The 24,077-nt window shown below is 41.3% G+C and overlaps 1 protein-coding gene across 7 annotated transcripts in view; it reads right to left on the minus strand.

Moving 5' to 3' along the window:
* Positions 1-16,889, minus strand: part of ABCC5 (ATP binding cassette subfamily C member 5) — an 87,882-nt gene extending 70,993 nt beyond the window's left edge. For 3 of the 7 annotated variants that reach the window (XM_060150124.1, XM_060150133.1, XM_060150132.1), the window contains exons 1-2: positions 16,794-16,889; positions 13,359-13,542 (exon numbers count right to left, since the gene is read on the minus strand). In XM_060150124.1, coding sequence (XP_060006107.1) covers positions 13,359-13,487 — 129 coding nt within the window. In that variant the 5' untranslated portion in view covers positions 13,488-13,542; positions 16,794-16,889. Of the gene's footprint in view, positions 1-13,358; positions 13,609-14,638; positions 14,779-14,884; positions 14,900-16,793 lie in introns of those variants that run through there. The other 4 variants (XM_060150127.1, XM_060150128.1, XM_060150126.1 and 1 more) reach the window with 4 other exon arrangements.
* Between the last annotated feature and the right edge of the window lie 7,188 nt (positions 16,890-24,077).

Consider the following 24,077-nt stretch of genomic DNA (forward strand, 5'->3'; position numbering starts at 1 on the left):
TCAGTGGGATTACAGGATTAAAGAGTGTAGCTCGAAGCAACTAGACATCCATCCAGTTTGTTTAATTAACCTTATTATAAGATATGTACTCCAGTACTATTGCAAAAGAGAATTGCTCTTAGTTTTTTGTTGACCTGAGCCTGCCTCTATCCCACCTACTCTGGGACATTAGCAAGAAACAGAGGAAGTTAGGGCAATCTTCTTTGTTTATAGCCCGATCTCATGACTAGCATGTATCTGTAAAGGAAAACTGCTTACTTGAAGGTGATGGGAAAATTTGGGCAAATGAACTAATAATAAACCAACATAGCATTTACTATGTGCCAGGCATTGTTTTAAATGTTTTACAGATACTAACTCTTATAATTCTCATAACTACCCTATGAGGTAGATACTCTTATTTCCCCTGTTTTACATCTGAGGAAACTGTGAAGTAGCAGCAAAGATTTGAAGAGATCTTTAAAAGCAGAGATCGAATCCAGGCTCCAGAGTTGAGGCTCTTAATCACTATGCTATGTGCCATTCCAAGAAAAAACAAGCAAATAACTCATCACTGTACAAGATGACCTCAGATGTGTCTTTATAGACAGCCAGCTCTCCTCTCTTCCCCAGGGTGAGTATCAGATTAAAATAAACTATGACTCTGCTAACTAACCTCATTATAAGCAAATGGTAATTTCCACAGTCAAAGGCACAAGTACATGATTAGAACACTAGAATATAAATAGACTATTTTACTCAATTGCAAAACTCCACTTCCTGGTTGTTTTTCAACCAAAGATGAGTAGATGCTAAATGATGAATACATTATGGACTGATATTTAAAAATAAAATAAAAGCATCTTTATACTACCCTGCCAGTAACTGCATAGATGTCTTATACTTGTAACTGTTTGGTTGGACGCCTAACTTCTCTTTCTTTCTAGGCTTCCCAAAAAAGCATACCTGGCCAAGCAAGCCAGGGGGAAAAATGTCTATCTAAAGTAAAAACGAAAATAAATAAATAAATAAATAAATAAATAAAGTAAAAACGAATTTAACCTACCATATTAACATTCTGTAATGTGAGTTACCACGTTCTAAGATTGAGTGGATTAAAAATAGAAATGGGGCTTCCCTGGCGGCGCAGTGGTTGAGAGTCCGCCTGCTGATGCAGGGGACACGGGTTCGTGCCCCGGTCCGGGAAGATCCCACATGCCGCAGAGCGGCTGGGCCCGTGCGCCATGGCCGCTGAGCCTGCGCATCCGGAGCCTGTGCTCCGCAACGGGAGAGGCCACGACAGTGAGAGGCCCACGTACCGCAAAAAAAAAAAAAAAAAAGAAATGAACCAAGAAAAATGACTTAATATATTTAAGCTATATGGGCTTATTATATGAACGCATAAATAATATAACACGGTAGGGAAATACAATTGAGTGAATATCATTGGGACAAATACAAACAGATTGGAGATGAACTGAGATCCAGGTTTCACACCATACATTAATCCATCTGGAATTAACCCCAAAAGTTACATTAAAATGATGAAATAAATAGAAGAGAATTAAACAGCATATTTAGCCACCTAGGGAAGGAAATAGTCTCCATTTCCCCCCAAAGCCTGAAACTTATCAAAGGCAAGATGGATGGCTTAAAATATAAAAAGGAAAACTTTTTGCATAATGAAATTAGCATTAAGGGGAAGGGAATACAGCTAAAGGAGTGACCAGGTAACTAATATAATAATATATTTTGAACAGTCAGCTTTTACTGAAAAACATGTTTTATCCATTCATTCAGCAAGTATTTATTGAGGGGACTACACGCCAGGCACAGCTCTGGGTGCTGGGGACACAGGAGTGAAAAAACAGACTTGCACCTCGAAATCACTGCCTTAATGCAGGTTACATTCTAGTATTTATAAAAGGTCAAAATCCAGAATAATCTACTAAATTGGTTCAGAAGCTTCTCTCAGCTTCTGAATTCAATGTTACTAATCAAGAAATTAAAATTAAATTTTAAGATACAACTATATATACCTTAATAGAAATAGAGATAAAATCCAACCCGAGAAGGAGGGAAATGTAAGACAACCACATATCATCTGAACCTTGACCCAATTTTTAATGTCACTGGCAGGTACTCAGGGGAACAAACTGGTCATATGTAACACTTTACATATGCTTTGTCTCCATAATATTATTATAGGAAGGAAAATTTTCCAAACAAAAAAAATCATTTAAACCCAATGGTTTACTGGGAACTAAATGCCTAATAGAAGATTAATGGCTAAACTACAGTAGAGCAACACTCCAGTGCAGTGCTGCTTAACGGAAATAAAATACAAGCCACAAATGTAATTTAAATGTTTCTAGTAGCCACATTTAAAAAGTAAAAAGAAACAGGAGAAATTAATTATAATAATATACATTATTTAACCCAATATATACAAAATACTATCTTTTAAACATGTAATCAATAAAAATTATTAATGAGATATTTTATATTCTTTTTTTGGTTCTAAGTCTTTGAAGTCTGGTGTGTGTTTTTTATTAGGTTTTTTTAAAATTAATTTACTTTATCTATCTATTTTTGGCTGTGTTGGGTCTTTGTTGCTGTGCACGGGGTTTCTCTAGTTGCAGCGAGAGGGGGCTACGCTTCATTGCGGTGCGCGGGCTTCTCATTGCGGTAGCTTCTCTTGATGCGGAGCATGGGCTCTAGGCGCGTGGGCTTCAGTAGTTGTGGCATGCAGGTTCAGTAGTTGTGGCTCGCGGGCTCTAGAGTGCAGGCTCATTAGTTGTGGCGCACGGGCTTAGTTGCTCCACAACATGTGGTATCTTCCCAGACCAGGGCTCGAACCCGTGTCCCCTGCATTGGCAGGTGGATTCTTAACCACTGTGCCACGAGGGAAGCCCTGGTGTGTGTTTTATATATACAGAACATCTCAATTCGGACATGCCACATTCCAAATGTCCAATAGCTACATGTGGCTGGTGACTACAGTATTGGATAGCGTAGTCCAGTAGTTTTCAATTGAGGGTGATTTTGCTTGCCCAGGGGACATTTGGCAATGTTTGCAGACATTTTTGGTTGTCACAACTGTGCGTTCAGTGGGTAGAGGCCAGGGATGCTGCTGAACATCCTACCATGCACAGAACAGGCCCCCACAACAAAGAATTATCTGGCCCCCAAATGTCAGTAGTGCTAAGGTAGCCCTAGCTAAACAGCTAACACGGCTAGTACTTGATGTATGATGATCCAGGGGAATGTGTTTTATGAGGCCTATTTGTTTTTTACGTTACAATGCTTTAAATCAATTTTAGAAGTAACTTTTTAAGGCTTCTCCTGCGACGAGATGAGGGCACTCATTTCTCTTTACTTCTCTTACGGGGCACTGCAGACTGAAGGTCTCTCCATGGCCAGATGTTGCGGCCACAGAAGGTGTCCGCAGCAGTTGATTCATTCCAAAGGGAAAAATACTGCTTGATCCAGGAGTTGAGAAAACATTAAACAAGGAAATACTGCTGCCATTTGTATCTTCCTGAGGACTGTGGCTAGGAGACATGAGCATTTTTTTTTCCTACCAAGGTGATGGGGATGGAGCAGGGCAGGGACAGTGGGGAACTAAAAGGGGACAATGAAATTTAGATTCTGCCATGGTTCAAACAAAGGTCAGGGAAACACAGAGTCATTTACCTGCCCATCCCGTGAGGGAAACAAGGAACTTTCGATCCATAAGCAAACAGAGAGGTTTTCACAAGAGCCCTCCATCCTCTGTGCACTAAGACCATCCCCAGGGCTGGGATAATTAGCTCTCACTATCACACCACATGGCTTCCGCTTATCTAGTTTGTCCCATCTCATTTTAACAGGCTGCCAGAGCGGAATGTCTGCTGACAAGGCAACCACGGGCTTCCCCCTGCGTGGAGGCCCCTGGGACAAGATACCAGGGGCCAGCAATCATTCCCCAGGCTAAACAATCCTTTCCCAACAGCAGGACAACAGCAGGGTAGCCTTGCTAAGCCTGGAGGCTGAGGAATCAACCAGAGGCACCTCTCAGCTTCCAAGGGTATTAAAGGCTGCAATATTCCCATCTGGCCCGCCCCACAAGGAAAGCCGCACTTGGGGCACAATCAGAACAGACAGGCCTCAGACTCTACAGCATATTCTTCCTACCCTCTCCTTAATTCACAAATACAGAGTGGGTAGCCTCTTCTCATAAACCCTTCTGGCCCAAGTAAAAGCTTTTCTGCAGGTGTCCCAGCCCCACAGCTGCCTTTACGGCAAACATTTAGAAAGACAAACTTTTAAGAGGAACTGTTACACTGTCAAATACAGTTTTCAAGAGACTCAAAATGTTAACAATTAAATAAGTTAAATTTTCTTTTAAATTAAAAAAGAAATGAAAAGGCTGATACCCTCCCAGGAACAGCTGACTCCAGGCATCCCCAATTCTCCCTCTCCCTGACAAGTTAACACTACAAAGGACATTTCCCCTCCCAATTCTCAGCACTTCCTTATTCCAATGGGTTATTAACATGATTCTGACCGGCTCTAGCATTTCCCTTAAAAACTTCCAAACAGCGGTCACTTCAGTCAAGGGACGGCGAAATTCTAGAACGTAATCTTCACAGGAAGGAAGCAGAATATAATAGAAAGGGCTCACTATTCATTCAAAGTCAGGGAACCTGCTAACTTCAGCCCTATTGCTCAGCAGCTATGAATTAACTTGTACCCCAGCTCACTAATCTGTAACTAGGCTGTATTACCCTCATGCTGAGGATAAGCTATTACAATTCACAAGTGTAAATATGTAAAACCAATGGATATAACTTACCACCATCACCGTGAAACAGGTATTTTTCCGCAGCTCATAACCTAGCATTGCCCCAGAATCCGGAGAAATTTGAGGGCTTTCAATTGTTTCATAAGCTAAATTCCAAGGAACTTTTCTAAAGTTCCTATTACACTGGGGTGTGAGATTAACTTTGTTATTATAATGATAAGGTTTCAAAGAACTAAACTGAAAATAAATCACAGAAGGGATTGGAGCCCCATTGGTTGAGGGGACAGAAGAGACTTTATTCCATGAGATCTAAGGCAGAGGTTCTCAGTGCTGCTGACACATTAGGATCACCAGGGCAGCTTTTAAACAACATGGATGCCTGAGCCTGACCCCAGAGACTGGTTTAATGGGTCTGGAACATTGGTATTTTTTTTTAACGCTCTTCAAGTGATTTTAATACGCAGCCTGAACAGAGAACCACTGATGTAGACGGTAGGATGCTGGTCATTTGCATTTGACAAAATCCCTTCAAGATTTTCAGGCTTTAGCTTAAAAAAGCCAAAATATAATTTGTAAATGAAACTCCCTTCAGTGATCAGTAAGTACCGTGTGAGCCCATGTTAAATGCCTAGAATAAGACATTAGTGGGTCCAACATGTGACTCCTGTACCGCAGAGCAGGCTGGAGCCGCTGACAATGGTGGGAAGCAAAGGCAAAGGTGAAGATTTGGGCAGTCTGGCTATTTTTCCACTGTGAGAATACAACATTTCAGGAAACTAAGTGACTGCTCAACACCACATCTGCTTTAGTAAACAGAAGTTTTCATCGGATATCTAATAACAGATAAGTTGATTCTTTGAACAGCTAATTCAGAAAAAATCTTAAATAATTAAAACATATGTAACATCTAATTAATTATCTAAATAGGTTAACTCCCTAAAAGGGGAGTAAGGAGGGAAGGAATAGACTTAATAAGCTTAATTCTACGGACAGGTTCAACCATTGCAAAGACTTCCGGAGGCTTTGTTTCCTGTTTCCGGCATTGACCTTTTATTTTTGATTAAGAGAGAGGGAGGGACAGAATGGTGAAACATTCAAAAAAGCATTAGCAAAAGGCTACCTCAAAGCAAAACCAAAGTTTCACTGAGAAAGTTCTCACTAACCATTTGTAACTTCCAAGTTATAGATCTTAACAAAATAAAGGTTTGGGTATTTAAAACTGCTTAAAAAACAAAAAGCTAGTTCCAATACTTTTCATCCCTTTTGACAGAAAGCTCCTTTAACTCATGCCAACAAGCTATATTTATTTCCCTTAAGCAGCATTTCCTAGGAAAGAAGCAGCAGTCCTGCTGCAGATGGCATAAGAGAGCTCATGATCAAGGCAGCAGGCCAATCTTAGGAGACCCACATGGTAGACTCAGTCACCACGCAGGAAAGCCACCTGGGCTCTGCACCAATGGCAGCACTGTTGTCATCTCTACCGGAGAGCTCTGGGCTGCTATTGGAGACCAACATCTGGCACCAGGCCAGACACCGTATCATACCGTACTAAGATTTATAAAGCTTTATAGATGCCTTCAGGGAAAAGAAAAAAAAAAAAGGCAGGTGTTCTTACGCATCCTATTACTAACTGTCCAGAAAATGTGCTGAGTCACTGAGTAGCATTCAAGAGAAAAATAATGCAGAGACTGCAAATACTAATCTCCTTCACCCTGCTCTCCTTCCTAACAGCAAGGAGACTCACAGGTAATACTTTCGACACTGAAAACACAAGAGCATGGAAAAATTCACATACCCTTAGTCCATAAAGAAAAGCTTTCAGAGTTAAATTCTCTAAAAGTGTAATGTACTAGACAGAACTATTTTATGGTTACAATAGTTGTCTCTAGGTAGAGGGGTTAAGGGTGATTTATTTTTTCTATAATCTTCTACAATTTGCACATTTTCTATAATGAGACCATAATTCTTTCATAGTAATATATCTTAGAATCATATTTCTTGGTAAGAGATTACACCCACATCTTTGTCTCTAGCATGGAACTTCAATTCACCCAAATATTTCCACTCACTAATTATGAACACTCCAACCAGGGCTACAGTGTCAGCCGAACAAGGAACTAAAGGAGACACTAAGTGAAGGTCACTGGACTTTGCAAATACTTGCTTTGTTACTTTGCCTAGAAGCAGAATATTCTAACTTGGTAGAAAGCAAATTCCACCAGTGGTACACTTCTTTTTTTTTTTTTAATTTATTTATTTTTGGCTGCATTGGTTCTTCGTTGCTGCACGCAGGCTTTCTCTAGTTGCGGCGAGCGGGGGCTACTCCTTGTTGCATGTGCAGGCTTCTCATTGCAGTGGCTTCTGTTGTTGCGGCACATGGGCTCTAGGTGCGCGGGCTTCAGTAGTTGTGGCATGTGGGCTCAGTAGTTGTGGCTCGCGGGCCCTAGAGCGCAGGCTCAGCAGTTGTGGTTCACAGGCTTAGTTGCTCCGCAGCATGTGGGATGTTCCCTGACCAGGGCTCAAACCCATGTCCCCTGCATTGGCAGACGGATTCTTAACCACTGCACCACTAGGGAAGCCCTGCTTATTTTCCATCTTTCCTCCTTTCCTAGATTACACATGCTAGGGAAAAACAAGTCACCTTTGGCTTTAGCCTGAGCACACTGAGAAAACAAACAACCACCACAATAAAAAAACTTATAAAAGCGTCAAATAGCTTGGTCTTGCTTTTGCTTAACTTTTAATTTAAAGCAACTAAAATCCAAACTCCTTGGCCTATTATTCAAGAACACATCATCTGAAACTCACTGACCTATCCTTCTACATATATGACTTCACACTTCATGTTCAAAGCCAACAGCACCTAGTTGGTCCTACCCACAGCTCTTTCTTCTACCAGGCATGTTCTTATTTCTCTGAATTCTAACTGTTCCTCTAAGTCTCCAACCAAATGCTACCTCCTGCTGAAGTCTTCCTTGACCTCAAAAACTGAAGCACTCTCTCCTTCTTGTTAATCTCCATAGCATCTAAATTACAGTAATCTATGTACATGCCTATGAGTTTAAGATACGGAGGGCAGGCAGGCCCAGCACTAATTTATCTTCATGTGCACCAGAACACTTCATTCAGGGCTGTGCGTGCATCTTGGAGAGTGCTCAAATGTTTGCTGAATTAAAAAAGTGAATAAACATCACATCTTAAAACAAACCAAGCCGGGGGCAGGGGGATGAATTGGGAGATTGGGATTGACATATACACACTAATATATATAAAATAGGTAACTAATAAGAACCTGCTGTATAGCACATGGAACTCCACTTCACTGTACAGTAGAAACTAATACAACATTGTAAAACAGCTATACCTCAATTAAAAAAAAAAGCACACACAAACCAACCAGACTTGGTGGAGTTATGTGATCGACATGTGCATATCTGAATGCAGTTATAAGAAAAGGAGCTGTGCTTGGAGAGTCATGCCTCAGACACAGGAACAGTGTTAAGGAGCGGTCTGGACATAAATCTTTGTTAGTTGAAATAATGCCAGCCTAATGCCAACCAAGATAATACTTAGGCTCAAAGAACTAACAGCAACAGAAGGCACCCCTATTAGCACTTCAGGATTAAAGGATGTCTGCAAATCATCAAGTTGTGTGTGGCCATAAGCTTTAACTCAATAGTCCTGAACAAAGGGGAGGTGTGAAAATGCATTAATTTTAACTTAATTAGCTCTAAGCAGATGTGATACAAATATCTGAAACGCAAATGATTAGAGCAATTTTCCCAAAGAGTATTCCAAAAGATTTGGTCACAATATTAAGAAACAGGCAAACTGTGTACTCTGCAACTTTGCTTACAGCTTGAGAGAAAAAAAAAAAATCACCCGCCTGTTTAAAATGAGAATTTAATCCCTGATGCTTTGCTTCTGAATTCTGTTTGACAGTTCCATGTGTCCATGTTAACTGGACCTATTGAAGGCTAATGGTGGTGAATAAAACCTTGTTTTCCAATTAAGAGCCACAGATTATGTATCCTTATCTTTTGCTACTTTGGGAGGTACTGTTTTTTTATTTCTGATGGATAATAGACATGCCTGACATCTGGGAGGTCCCATCCCAGATTTCGTCTCTAAAAACTAATATGGAAACAATGGTTATGATCAAGAGACACGAAACTGTAATCTCTACCCAATTATCTACTTACATTCCTTTTTTAAAAAATTAATTAATTAATTTTTATTTATTTTATTTTTGGCTGCATTGGGTCTTCATTGCTGTGTGCAGGCTTTCTCTAGTTGCGGTGAGTGTGAGCTACTTTTCATTGTGGTGCGCAGGCTTCTCATTGTGGTGGCTTCTCTTGTTGTGGAGCACAGGCTCGAGGCGCCCGGGCTTCAGTAGTTGTGGCACGCGGGCTCAGTAGTTGTGGCTCACGGGCTCTAGAGGACAGGCTCAGTAGTTGTGGCGCACAGGCTTAGTTGCTCCACGGCATGTGGGATCTTCCCGGACCAGGGCTTGAACCCATGTCCCCTGCATTGGCAGGCGGATTCTTAACTGCTGTGCCACCAGGGAAGTCCCTCTACTTACATTCTTAAAACGGTATGCTTATACAGCCATTCTACTTCCCAAATACTTAAATTACCCATTTGTAAACTATCGCTGAACCAGAAATTTGTCATCTTGCTGATTTCCTCTATTAGCAAACTGTTATATGAGACAAGTTCAAGATATATTTATATCTAAGATTCTGGATTTTGACAGGTAATATGCAAAAAGAGTCTAGGTGGTATGTGAACTTTAAAAACACTTGATATTTACACATTCCTTTTAACGTGTGTAAAAAATAGGTTGCATAAACCTATAATTCTATTGCTTAGGTCAAGGCTGAGCAAAAAAAGCCAGTACATTAAAGGAATTAAGGACTTTCCTGGCGGTCCAGTGGTTAGGACTTCGCCTTCCAATGCAGGGCGTGCAAGTTCGATCCCTGGCTGGGGAGCTAAGATCCCACATGCCTTGCGGCCAAAAACCCGAAACATAGAACAGAAGCAATATTGTAACAAATTCAATAAAGACTTTAAAATGGCCCACATCAAAAAAAAAAAAATCTAAAAGAAATAGTTTAAGTAAAAAAAAAAAGTTCAGAGGGTACAGGATATGGTAAAAAACAGGAAAACAGTACTCAAATGTAAACGTTTAGGAAACATCAAAGGATAATGAAAATGAAACTCATGTGGACTGCTCAGATTTTATAAAAGGGGTTGGTATCAGCCTCCCGTTTCTTCAGGATGAGGCTGAGCCACACAAAGGAAACTTGCTGTCTGGTGCCTGACTTAATAATTTAGGGGACAAAAGGCACAACAGTGACTCCGTTTCCAGTTCTTCTCTACCCACAGAGGAAAAGTTTGCTGCTCCCACTGCACACCCTAATGTCAGTTCTGCTCTAACCAACTGGACAGGGCCTCTGTCGCCAGAAATTTCACAGGGCCACACACTACCTTCCCAGGTTCCATCTCTTCCTGCTCTACAAGCTACCCATGGGCAAGCTTGCTCACTCCTAAGGCTTCATCTACATGGATGCACTAATGACTCCAGAACTTGTGCCTGCTCTACTCCTTGCCTATGCTCTAATTATCTACTAATCATCTCATGTGGATGCACTTCAAACTCCACATGTTCAAAAGCAAACTCATTCTTACCTCCTCTCCTTCCTTCTCTTCCCATGTGTCCATCAATAGTTTTAAATCCTTACCATGAATCCCAGGCACCCCAATGTTTCCCTCCCCTTCCAGAGATGCCCTCAAATCTCTCCCCTCTCCTCCATCCTCACTATTATTCTTGGACACAGACCCCTGGCCTCTTTCACATGGGCTGGCACAGAAGCCTCCAGATTGCTCCCTGCATTTTGTCTCTCTCTTTCTCTCATATAGGTTTTTCCTACACTGTCTCAAAACTAATCTTCCTAAGATAAAAATCAAGTCTTAAAAATCTCAACTCAACTGCATTAGCCATTAGGTAATGCAACTTAGAACTACAATGAGATATCAGACATACCTATCAGAATGGCTAAAATAAAATTAATAACATCAAGTATTGGCAAGAATGCAGAGAAACTGGATCACTCATACATTGCTGGTGGGAATGTAAAATTATACAGCCACTCTGGAAAAGAGTATTGAAGTTTCTGATAAAACTAAACATGCACTTACCATACGACCCAGCAATTACATTCCTGGCAATTTACCCAGAGAAATGGAAATTTTATTCACACAAAATCCTATATACAAATGGCTCAGAGCAGCTTTTATTGTAATAGCTACAAACCAGAAATAACCCAAATGTCCTTCAACAGATGAATGGTTAAACAAACTGTGGTCTATCTATAACATGGAAAATTACAATTAAAATGAAAGAACTATTGATACACACAACAAATTAGATGGATCTCAAGGGAATTAGGCTGAGTGAAAAAATCCAATGTCAAAAGGTTACGTACTATATGATTTCATTTGTACAGCATTCTTAAAATGGCAAAATTACAGAGATGGAGAACAGATAAGTGGTTGCCAAAGATTGGGGGAGAGACTGGGACTTCCCTGGTGGTGTAGTGACTAAGAATCCACCTGCCAATGCAGGGAACATGGGTTCGAGCCCTGGTCCGGGAAGATCCCACATGCCGTGGAGCAACTAAGCCTGTACACAACTACTGAGCCTGCGCTCTAGAGCCTGCGAGCCACAACTACTGAAGCCCGCATACCACAACTACTGAAGCCCGCATGCCTAGAGCCTGTGCTCTGCAACGAGAAGCCACAGCAATGAGAAGCCTGCACACTGCAACAAAGAGTGGCCCCCGCTCGCTGCAACCGGAGAAAGCCCGCACGCAGCAACAAAGACCCAACGCAGCCAAAAATAAATAAATAAATAAATTTATTTTAAAAAAAAGATTGGGGGAGAGGGCAAGGGAGGTGGCTGTGGCTCTAAAAAGGGAGCATGAGAGATTCTTTTGGTGGAGCTGATTTGTATCTCTACTGGGGTGCTGGTCATACAGATTTACACATGTGGAAAAATTGCATAGACTACACACACACAAATGAGTGCATGTGAAACTGGTGAAGTCTTAATAAGGTGGCTGAATGGTATCCATGTCAATCAATATCCTGTTGTGATATTATACTATAGCATGCAAGAAGTTACCGCTGGGGGAAGCTAGATAAAGTACGTATGGGGTCTCTCCATATTATTTTTTACAACTGCATGTGGATCTACAATTATCTCAAAATAAAAAAGTTAAAAGAAAAAAATCCTCTCAATTGCTTCCAATAGTTCCCCAACACCCATAGTAAAGGATTCCTTAGCATGGCGTGCAGAGCTTTCTCACATACATCCTATGCTCTAGACAACTAGCTCTAAGACCTAACACTTTTTGAGCACAGGCTATGTGGCAGGCACCATTCTAAGCATTTTATATGTATTAGCTCATTTAATCCTCAAGGGAACTCATGAGTTAGGTTCTACTGTTGATACCATTTTATTCATAAACCACTAAGGCACAGATGACTTAAGCAGCTTGAAAGCATCCCCACCTCATCAGTCTTCAAAGCCCTGCTCCAGTGTTACCTTTGTGACTTTTTCCAGTTTAAGTCCTATACTAACAGTGTCTAGCATTCAAAAGATACCCGATATGTGTTTAATTAACATAAGGTTTGGACAAAGGGACAAAGAAAAGGTACAAAACTGGCCCCTTAAGGATTTGATACTGATTACCTTGAATCTATGTTTCCCCAAAGTTAAGCTCGAATGGGAAAGCACTGTATAATATACAGTAGAAACAGAAAACAACCATCAGTTAGAAAATGTTGATTAATAAGGCAACAGCTTTCAGGTAGCAAAGAGGGACAGGTAATGTCAGGCTAATGAAACTCCAGTGTCAGCTGCAGAGCCATATCTTTCTCCAATTTTCATGGAACAAATAGATGAACACAAACCTCAACTTCCTACCCAGCAACCCCCGTTCTTCCTTATCAGTTACTTCTGCAATTCAAGAAAACGTATAATTTTTTCCCCTGAATAAAGATATTTCTTCCAGTTTAAAATGTATATTCATTATTTCCCTTGGAGGAAATTAGGTTATTAACTAAAGGCTCCTTTACACTCCTGGGTTTACTTGAAAATTTTACTGATTATCCTCCAACAATCTAGAATTGTTCCAAGTACACGCTGAAGTCTGAATGAAAATCTCCAAAGGAGTCACCTTTTAAAGGCAGACAACAGAGGCAGAGGGAGAAAACAATTTTAAATACATGAATGAAGTTTAATGGTTCATATTCCCTCTGCTCCCTGCCCAGGCCTTCCCCTATCCCACATGGCATAAACTGTCTTCTCTCAAGCAAAGCCTTTTTAGAGGAGAACCCAAGGGGAAAAATAGGTGAGAAGCTGAGAGCTAACCTCTCCTCTTTCATAAATAACCATAAATTCTTAACAGTGACCTAAAGTCAATAAAGAAAAAGAAATTTATTTTAAATTAGGCATCTTGTGAAGAGAGAAAGTGTGGTCTAGCACCGCAGCAGGTAAGAAGAGGGACTCAAGCAAGGCAGTACTGACCTGTTGAGTTCTCTTGTACTTGGAGTCCTCGCGGTCTCGGTGCTGCCCTGAATTGCTGGTTCTCTCCCGCACATTTCTATAACCAGGGCTGGGGATGATATACTCCTTTCTTATGTCAATGTCCTTCATCTTCTCTGAGTGGAGGTGCCAGGGCTCACAGACTCTTGGTTCCACTTGAGAATTTCTGAAATTAAAAATTCATCAAGGACAGGTATTTCCTAAATTGTGCTTCATCATAAGTGAAAGTGCTCTAAAATAGGGGAAAAAAGCACAAAAGCATTAAAGTTTTCTGTCATTATATCTATAAAAATAAATTTTCAAAAATCTTTCAATTACCCTTTAATTTTTTCAAGAAAAAAATTCAGTGTGATAGAATCAAGAAGAATTCTCTCCTCCCACCTCTAGGGGGGAAAAAAAGATTAAAAAAATAAACACAGTGACAGAGACACCCGCCTTCTTCACCTTCAACTATGTTCAATCACAATGTATAGAGCATTTATATACGTCTTAAAAAAAAAAAAAGACTTTCTGGAAACAATTTAAGTTTGTTCCAAGCATTACAAATTCCACAATTCTAAAACAGATAAATTTTACTAAATGAAAACTTATAAAACACTTATTCTACCAATGATATATCTCATCTCTGTATTTTTATAATTAAGTAATGGGTTAACTGATGCTTTTAAAGCTCTGTGAAGTTACATAGCTAAAACACAAAACAGTACTACACTTTACCTTTAAAAACAAATTCCCCTTGGGTTACTGAAAGTGTTCTAAAATTAGATAGAAGTGATGATTGCACAATTCTGTTAATATACTAACCAAACACCACGTTGTATACTTTAAGGGGTGAATTTCATGATACAAAAATATCTCAACAAAGCTGTTATTAAAAAACAATAACAAAAACAAATTCCCTACCCTGTCCTACTAAGTCTTACCTCGTATCTACCTGAAACTCTGTTCTAAACCCCTGCTAGCCTGGTTATCTCTAATCAATATCTGATATCAATTCTGGTTACTTCTGCAAAAACAAAACACATGCATACGTCTCTAAAACATTTCCCCCATTCTAACATGGTTCAAAGCTTCCCAGGTACAAGTTGGGAAAACAATTTTCATACCAGCCTCACTAGAAATTAAAGAAGTGTAGCTGTGTTGCCTTTTGAATTCCATAAATTCCTAGCTATCACTGAGACTTAAAAGTACAACAGTACGGACATAATTCTGATAGCTACAATTCATTTTTTAAGGTATCAGAAAAAAAGGAGAACACTTACAAATCCTCTAAATAAAAAGGACTAAATCTCCTCCAGAGACGTATTTCCAGCACAAAGAAAGCTTTACTTCTTGCCTTTCAGGGGTCTGGCTCAAGTACCCTGAGTTGATACTGCTAAGTTACTTATCTTCAAAGAAAAATGTCACCTTGTCCAATGACAAACTGCACCATAAAGAGCACCGGCTTACAACCAAGAACACAGCAATCGTGTCACTGAGACCTCAGCAAGCCTAAACTATAAACAGACCTGGCATCTGCCAGTGTCCCCAATGTCGGGATGCCGCTGCAGATCAGAATAATCCTTCTTACAGGGATCACTGAAGTCCAACCTTCCCCTCCAGAGGTTCCCCAGACTAGCTGATTATCTGGAAAGCAGAAAAGATTAGTCCTATTTTGAAAGAAGGCAAGTGGAGGGGAGGCAGTTTGAAAGGGGAGAGGCCAAAGTATTGTAACTCACTCACAATACCAAATGCCATGTCAGGAAGAACACAAAGATCATCTCAATTGTCTAAGAATTCATGTAACCTCAGTTTCTTTCAATCACTTTATTCCAAGTTATTCTATGTTGGAAGGGTGTGGGGAGCAATTTCCCATTCCCTCTAACACTCCTGCTTCTTTAATTTCCTGGGGAAAGAGGCACAGCTATGAAAGTAGGCAAGCCTTGTGCAGGGACAAAGCTAGTATCTCCTGGCCTTGAACAGAAGGAGGATTCCAGCTTCTGTGGATCAGGGATATAAGACAGGGCAGCCCACATGGAGGCCAGCCAAGAGCTAGGAAGTCCAATGGGTCTGGGAAACAAGGGCCAAATCTGAAGAAAACAGTTAAGGAAAGATCACTAGCTAGACTTTTTAGGGATACCTTTTGTATTTCTCTCTTTTCTTCTTTCTGTTCTCCCTTAAAGTTGTTTAAAAGTCTTTTTTAAAATGCTAACTTGCTCCAACTATTAAGAGAGCGAAAAGGAAAGGTATTTTTATTTTTGAGTCAGAGCTGAACGATGGCACTAGCAGAATATTCGAAGTGGGAGAACCCAGAGAGGTGCTCAGCGCAGAGGCCACTTGGTCAGCTCCCTTTTTTTTTTTTTTAACCAAAACTCTCTTTCCAGTGATAAAAGTGTAGACGTTCTCCTGCACGATGATGCAGTCGAAACTGCATGGGGGGAGGGGGTTGCACAGGATTACAAGGACTGTAAGTAGCCAGACTGGTGTTTCCAAATTGCCTTCATTACAACATTCCTTAGGTTTCCAACACCTCAGGAATCTGGTTCCAAGCCCTGCAGCTACACAAAAAGACCTGAAGCTACAAGGATATGTATTTACCACCCCCTTGATATCCACTTGCTGTGCCCCAGCCTTCTGCACATTTCACTTACTCACGCTGGAGACCCCAGAATGACCTATTCATCTTCTTCAAAACCTCCTGAAACGTTGCCAGTCTTTCCTGTGCCCATCTGCCTCCTGCCTCCCCACGTCCGTGCAGAAACCAAACGACCCCTATGTTTTAAATACAAAGCACCATGCAGCTCTGTGTGGCGGAAGGGGACAGGGCACTAATGACAGTCAAGAGATCTAGATTCCATTCCGGACTCTGCCAAGTGTTTGCTGTGCGTGCTTCTGTCACGAACCTCCCTCTACCCATTCGCCAAAACGAGAGGTTGGCTTCTGAGGTCGCTGGCAGCTCAGTCTCCTCTGTGGGGATTGAGCGGGGGTGCCCCAAGCCGCCTCCCTACAACCTTGAGGATGGGGGCTTCTCTCAGGCCAGCTTCGCCTGGGATGCCGGGGCCCTAGGGCGTTCCCGCGGCCAGTTCGGGCCCGCAGAGGCGATAGCTACCCACACCCACGGGCCGCGGGCGCAGCACCCCCTGGTGGCGTTAGCCGGGAATGTGGCCGGCAACCCCGACCACTCATCCCACCCTACCTGCCTTCCGACGCCAGGACCTCACCACCTCACCACCAGCCCTCAGGGGTCAAGTCCCGAGGAGGAGGAGGCGGCGGCGGGAGACTAGAGGGAAGCCTGGCCCCGTTTCTCAGGTCTCCGGCTTCCCCCGACCTGCTTGCATCCTCGATCGCAGTCCCCCACCTCCGGACGAAACACACGGGAGATAGTCCCCGAGACAACCCGAGGGAGAAGGAAGGAGTACGGCGATCGCCGCTACCTACCAGTGCCCCAGCTCCAAAACGACCGCGTCGGCCACTCGACCACGCTCCCGAGCATCAGCCCCGGAGCAAAACAAGCCTTTATAGCGGCATTGGCCGCCAGACTGCGCAGGCGTGCTGCACAAAGAATTCCCAAGACTGGAGGGAATTGTAGTCCCCCTTCCAGGAGCCGGAGGCTCGATTCGCGGCAAAGAACTATATTTCCCAGAAGCACCGTAGAAGCCCTGGAGGAGGTGCAAGTCGCTCCTCCCTTACACCGCGCTGCAGACTCTGCACCATCCTTCCCAGAGGTTCTGCGATCCTGTCTGGAATCTTCTCTGAGGCCCTGTGTTCCAGTGGGTGGCCGGGAGGGTTGACAGTAGCCCTCTGTGGGCGGGCAGCACAGTCAGTGTTTGTAGGCAGGGCGGTCACGGCGGTGCTTGGCCGTTTATGCACCGGAAAGCACTGTGAAGGTCATCATAGCCTCTATGTCCTCTCAACCAGCCAGCCCCAAATCTTATGTGTGGCCCTTCACGTTTTACTACTGCTTGCTCACGACTCTGCGCTATCACCTTTCTCCTTTTAATCCCACTGCCCATCACATAATGTTATAATGCCTGGTTTCTAGCAAATAAAGGCCAGGATCACAGTTTTTAGAGTGGCAAGAGCCTTAGAAATGGCATGCCAATTCATCCCTTTCTTTTTATAAAAGAAACTGAGGTTCCCAAAGAGACTGATCACTTTATTTCTCTTGGTGTTTCATCTGTATCTTCAACATGATCATAACATAAATAACTACTGTGTTGCGTGCCTACCTGTTCTGTATCTGGTGCTTTACACGCTTATTTTTTAAAGTCTCCATATCAACCCTATGTATAGGTATTATGATTATCCATTCCACAGATTTAAAAAAAAAAAAAGTAAGGAAAGTGACTTCTACCTTTATACAACTAGCTAGTATGAAACACAAATGGAGGGAATTCCCTGGCGGTCCAGTAGTTAAGTCTCTGCGCTTTCACAGCCGAGAGCGCAGGTTCAATACCTGGTCAGGGAACTGAGAACAGAGATTCCACAAGCCCCATGGCACAGCCAAAAAAAAAAGCATACCAATGTACCATAAAGCTGAAGTAATTAATACAGTGTTCTTACACAAGGATGGATTACTATACCAATGCAATAAAGAGCCTAGAAACAGACTCATTCATACATGTAAACTTGATCTGTAACAGAGAAAACATTAGAAATCAGTAGAGGAAGAAAGAAGATTCTATGAATAGTGCTGGAACCACTGGTTATACGTATTTTTTAAAACTCAGGAATTACTACTTCATACCACACAGAAAAATCAATTTCACGTAGATTAAAGGCCTAACTGTGAAAGGGAAAACTTTCAAACATTTAGAAGAAAATGTGAAATATCTATGTGAACTTAGGAGTAGAAAAGAACTTCTTAAGCAAGATACAGAAACAAATTAATAAAGGAAAGTTTGATAAATTTGTACTATATTAAAATTTAAACTTCTATATAAGATGCCATAGAGTACAAAGATAAACCACAAATTATAACTGACAAAGTTTTTAATACAGAATATACAGATAATTTCTACAACTCAATAAGAAATGGTAAATAACTTAATAGGAAAATTGGCAAATGACGTGAACAGACAGTTCACAAAAAAGAAAACTCAAGCAGCCACTCAAAGATGAAAAGACACCCAGGGAGATTAGCTCAAGATGGTGAAGTAGAAGGACGTGAGCTCACCCTTTCTTACGTAAACACCAGAATCACAACCAACTGCTGAACAGCCATAGACAAAAAAAAAGCTGGAACCTACCAAAAAAGATACTCTACATCCAAAGGCAAAGAAGAAGCCACAGCAAGGTGGTAGGAGGGGCGGAATCGCGATAAAATCAAATCCCATACCCGTCAGGTGGGTGACCCACAAACTGAAAAACAAATATACCACAGAAGTTCTCCCACTGGAGTGAAAGTTCTGAGCCCCACGTCAGGCTTCTCAGCCTGGGGGTCTGGCGACAGGAGGAGGAGCCCCCAGAAAATTTAGCTTTGAAGGCCAGCGTGTTTTTTTTTTAATAAATTTATATTTTTATTTATTTTTGGCTGCATCGGGTCTTCCTTGCTGCGCTCAGGTTTTCTCTAGTTGTGGCGAGCAGAGGCTACTCTTCGTTGTGGTGCGCAGGCTTCTCACTGCGGTGGCTTCTCTTGTTGCGGAATGTGGGCTCTAGGCACGCGGGCTTCAGTGGTTGCGGCTCGCGGGCTCTAGAGCTCAGGCTTAGTAGTCGTGGCGCACAGACTTAGTTGCTCTCCGGCACGTGGGATCTTCCTGGACCAGGGCTCGAACCCGTGTCCCCTGAATTGGCAGGCGGATTCTTAACCACTGCACTACCAGGGAAGCCCCACATGTGTCTTTAAAAATGTAGAGCCAGGGGCTTCCCTGGTGGCGCAGTGGTTGAGAGTCCGCCTGCCGATGCAGGGGACGCGGGTTCGTGCCCCGGTCCGGGAAGATCCCACATGCCACGGAGCGGCTAGGCCCGTGAGCCATGGCCGCTGAGCCTGTGCGTCCGGAGCCTGTGCTCCGCAACGGGAGAGGCCACAACAGTGAGAGGCCCGCATACAGCAAAAAATAAAGAAAAGAAAAAAAAAATGTAAAGCCAGGCTTGGGCATGATCAACAACAAATCTGAGGTGTAATTACTTCTGGTGTTGGAAGGAGGAGAATAAGATCAGAGAAGGATATACAAAGGGCTTCAACTGTTTCTGTAATACTTTCTTTCTTTAAGAAACGATTTTGGGCTTCCCTGGTGTGCAGTGGTTAACAATCCGCCCGCCAACGCAGGGGACACGGGTTCAAGCCCTGGTCCAGTAAGATCCCACATGCCGGGGAGCAACTAAGCCTGTGTGCCACGACTACTGAGTCTGTGCTCTAGAGCCCACGAGCCACAACTACTGAGCCCACATGCCACAACTACTGAAGCCCGTGCTCCTAGAGCCCGTGCTCCGCAACAAGAGAAGCCACCGCAATGAGAAGCCCGCGCGCCATAACAAAGAGTAGCCCCCACTCGCTGCAACTAGAGAAAGCCCGCACGCAGCAACGAAGACTCAACGCAGCCAAAAATAAATAAAATAAATAAATTTTTTTAAAAAACTGTTACACACTACAATATATAAAATAAACAACAAGGACCTACTATATAGCACAGGCACCTATATTCAATATCTTGTAATAACCTATAATGGAAAAGAATCTGAAAAGGAACACATATATGTATTATATATAGTATATGCATATATATATATAATATATATATATATATATATAGCTGAATCACTTTGCTGTACACCAGAAACTAACACAACATTGTAAATCAACTATACATCAATTTGTAAAAATGACTTATAAATGTTAAAATTTTAAAAAGCTTGGCAGTGGGTACACAGGTGCTTCTAAAGTCATTTGCTATACTTTTGGGTAGCCTTTAAGGATTTCATAATAAAAAAGTTTTAGTATCATAGAAACAAACCATTTCTCCTCTCAGTGGGGATATGTTCAATTTAACAGAAAAATCTTGAGAATTTATATAGATATAGATATAGGTATAGATATATAGATATATATCTACTGAGAATTCCTTAAGCATCTCTGGCCATCTGGTGGGATAAGAAAAACCTTTTTCAGTACACCTCAAGCCACCTTTCCAAGGCATACTGGTACTTCCAACCATGCTTCAAACATTGTAGTACCCAAAAGCTGCATATCTGATACCTTCATATAAAATAAATATCTTCAAAAATCTCCCTGAATACTTCAAAAATAGGTTTTTAAAAAATGAATGAGCACTATACAACCCTGGTTCAACATCTCAATACACTATGGTACTACCTCGGCCTGTCCAAGAATAGCCTGGGCCAAAGACTTAACTTATTTACATGGTATTAATTGCAAAGCATCCCCTCCTTGAAGTGTATTTATGTTGTGAAGTGTTTTGGGGCAGAGGCTGATATTCTCCAACCTTCAGGCAAGGGGCTAGAGAATCTATGTTGCAATGCAGAATTGTTAAATATATTTATGTTGTGTAAGGTACTCAATATATTCATTTATTCAATATTTGATAGAGATACAATGGAGCTAAAACAGACAAGTTTCCTGCCCTCATGGGGTTCAGAGTCCTGGATAAACATTAATCCAAATTTAAACTATAATTGATATGTACCAGAAAAGAAAGGTTAGTTTTACATCTGAAGAATAGTAGGAGTTAGCGAGGTGAAGATGGTGGAAGTGAGCAGAGGAGAGAGCTCTCCAAGCAGAGGGAACAACAAAGGCCGGGTGGTGGGAGAAGGAAGGGAAGGTCTCCAAAGGTAGATCATGTTATAGGTCTTTAGAGTAAGAGCAAAAACCAACCATTGCAAGGTTTTAAAAGGTGAATGGGTTAAGCGTTGAGAAATCAAATTCACATTTTGAAAACTTCCCTGAGGCTGGCAGACTGGAGAAAGAATTAAAGACAGCTAGAATGGAAGAGAAGAGTCAAGCTAGGAGTGACTGTCATCATCCAGGATGGTGGCTTGGACTAGAACTGTGGTGGAAAAGATGGAGAGAAGTAGGCAGACTCATGAGAAATTTAAGAGGTCAAATGGACAAACGTTGATGGATTAGATACTGTGGGATGAGAAAGAGAGGTGTCATGGGTAACAGCTTGGTTTCTGGTTGCAGAACTGGGTGGACGGTGGTCCCATTCATTGATATAAGAAATGCTCTACTCCAGCAGCCCCCCGACACCCTCCTCTACCCAGCTTGTCAGGAGCTAATGTCAAGTGTGATCACCCCACATCTGCTGTGGCACTCCTGAATTCTTCTGCCAGTTATAAAAACAAAACTTCACTTTTGCAGATCAATTTTGCAATGAAAGTCATTTTCATGGAATAGGACTTTTTAAAAAAATAGTTAATAAATGGAATCTTTTATTTAACATCATGGTAACAATATAGTGCAACAGAATAATGCACCTCTTTAATGGTCTCAGGCAAATTAAGAAAGAAGAGAAGAGGATTTAAGATGTAAACAATGCTGAATAAAAGCCAAATAATACCATAGCATGTTATAGAGACAAAGGTTTCACAGAATTTTTAATAGAGAACTGCGTGGGAGAAGCTGAGTGTTCACAGAGTACACAGCGGTATAGGCATGTTATGATAAGTCATATCACATATTCACCTTACGAAGGAAAGAATTACACACTCCCCACCTTTGCAGTAATAACCTCCTAAGTTCATTAGCAGTAGCAGTAGTAGTTAGAATGAAATGAAGAATTGCTTTTTAAAAAATGTTTACGAGCTATTATATTTTGATGCACTATCAAATTGGCTCAACAAAATAACAGATAGGTGTTCCAAAAAACTAGCTCTGTATTATAAAGAGGGAAAAAATGACATCAATTATCTAATTTTAATAAAACAATATTATGCACTACATTAAATTAGTGTTGTGGTTATTCTGTAGTCTTGTATGTAATAATTTGTAAATTTATTTTAATTTTATAGTGGTATGAGAACTATAAAGGATATAAGGACTTTATACATGGTTTTATGAATATACATATTTAAGTAATATTATAATATAAATAATTTAGGTCAACATCAGGGGTTTAGGATAATTGTTTCCCTTAAAAGAGGTCTGAGACTTATTCAAGTTTGGGAAACACTGGGCTATGAAATTAAACCAAACTTTAGCTTGGTATACAAGACCTGTGATCTGGACCCACGTTATACCACAGCTTCATTTCCTGTCACTCTCCTACTCAAATATGAGGTCCTCATAACACTGTAATTTCCATGTTTTTACTCTAGCTGTTCCCTCCACCCAGAACAATCATCTAAATCTACTCAGCTCAAATAACAAGCATCACAATTAATAGACAGGCCTTGGAATTTTACTCCTCCCAAAATGACAATTAAGGATTACTTAAGCAAACAAAAGAATGCAGTATGTCTAACATCTCTAATGGTAAAATGTGCATGAGGGATTTTCCCACATTGTGAAGTATCGACTGGGTACCTGTCAGGTCACAGACAAGAGGCAACAGGGTCCCACTAAGCCGGAGAAGACAGAACCAATAGTCCAGCCAAGATGGAGGCTTCCCACTAAACAGGCCTAGACAAATTGGAAGAGTGGTCGCTCCCAGTCATCCCCCAAAGCTTCTCAGGTGTGTTGCTTTATAAACATGGGATTTTGATCAGAAGAAGAGATAAACAACTTTGGTCTACACTGGTGATAACCTTTCTGGCATGAATATCAGTCCAGGAAAATTTAAAACTGATGCAGGCTGTGTGTATTTTTCACTCAAAATAATTCACTTATTGAATTCCATGAGGAAAAACTATATACTGTTAAAACACAAATTATATACGTTATCGATTGCAAGACCATCAATGAGAAAAATCAACATTGCCCGTCTACTAAAATGTTACTGTCTGAGCATATTTGAGAGGTAACAATACCAGAGAATGTTTTTAAATTCTCATCTTAAAATTAGATCTAGGTGGATAACATATGGCCAGCAGCTGGTAAGCCATTGATCTAAAGGAAAAGAAAGAAAAAAAAGCTTCCTCCTTGAGGCAGTCTAAGTTTATATTGCTCAGGGATTCAGAAACAGCTTGAAATTGGTATCTATTTACCTTTTATTTGTTTGTGGGTTCTTACAGTTCTAATCAAAATTCAGATTTAAAATACTTATCTAAAGAAAAAGCCCTTATCTCGTTTATTTTTTAAATTTCTTTTTTTTTAATTTATTTATTATTTATTTACCTATTATTTTTGGCTGCGTTGGGTCTTCGTTGCTGTGCACGGGTTTTCTCTAGTTGCAGCGAGCGGGGGCTACTCTTTGTTGCAGTGCGCAGGCTTCTCATTGCAGTGGCTTCTCGTTGTGGAGCACCAGCTCTAGACGTGCGGGCTTCAGTAGTTGTGGCTCATGGGCTCTAGAGCGCAGGCTCAGTAGTTGTGGCACACAGGCTTGGTTGCTCCGCGGCATGTGGGATCTTCCTGGACCAGGGCTCGAACCCCTGTCCCCTACATTGGCAGGCAGATTCTTAACCACAGCGCCTCCAGGGAAGCCATATTTTTAAAATTTCTTGATTTATTTATGTATATGCTGCAGCATTCTATGTTCTATCTGTAGCAAGTCTAAGACAAATTTTTCAAGTTTTCTTTCTTCTAGATTTACGCTATTTACCTAAAGCAGTGTTTCACAAAAATATCCGTGGAGTACTAGTCCTGCAAGATATTCTGAGAAAAAGGAA

Source organism: Lagenorhynchus albirostris, chromosome 5 (genome assembly GCF_949774975.1).
Source record: "Lagenorhynchus albirostris chromosome 5, mLagAlb1.1, whole genome shotgun sequence".
NCBI lineage: Eukaryota > Metazoa > Chordata > Mammalia > Artiodactyla > Delphinidae > Lagenorhynchus > Lagenorhynchus albirostris.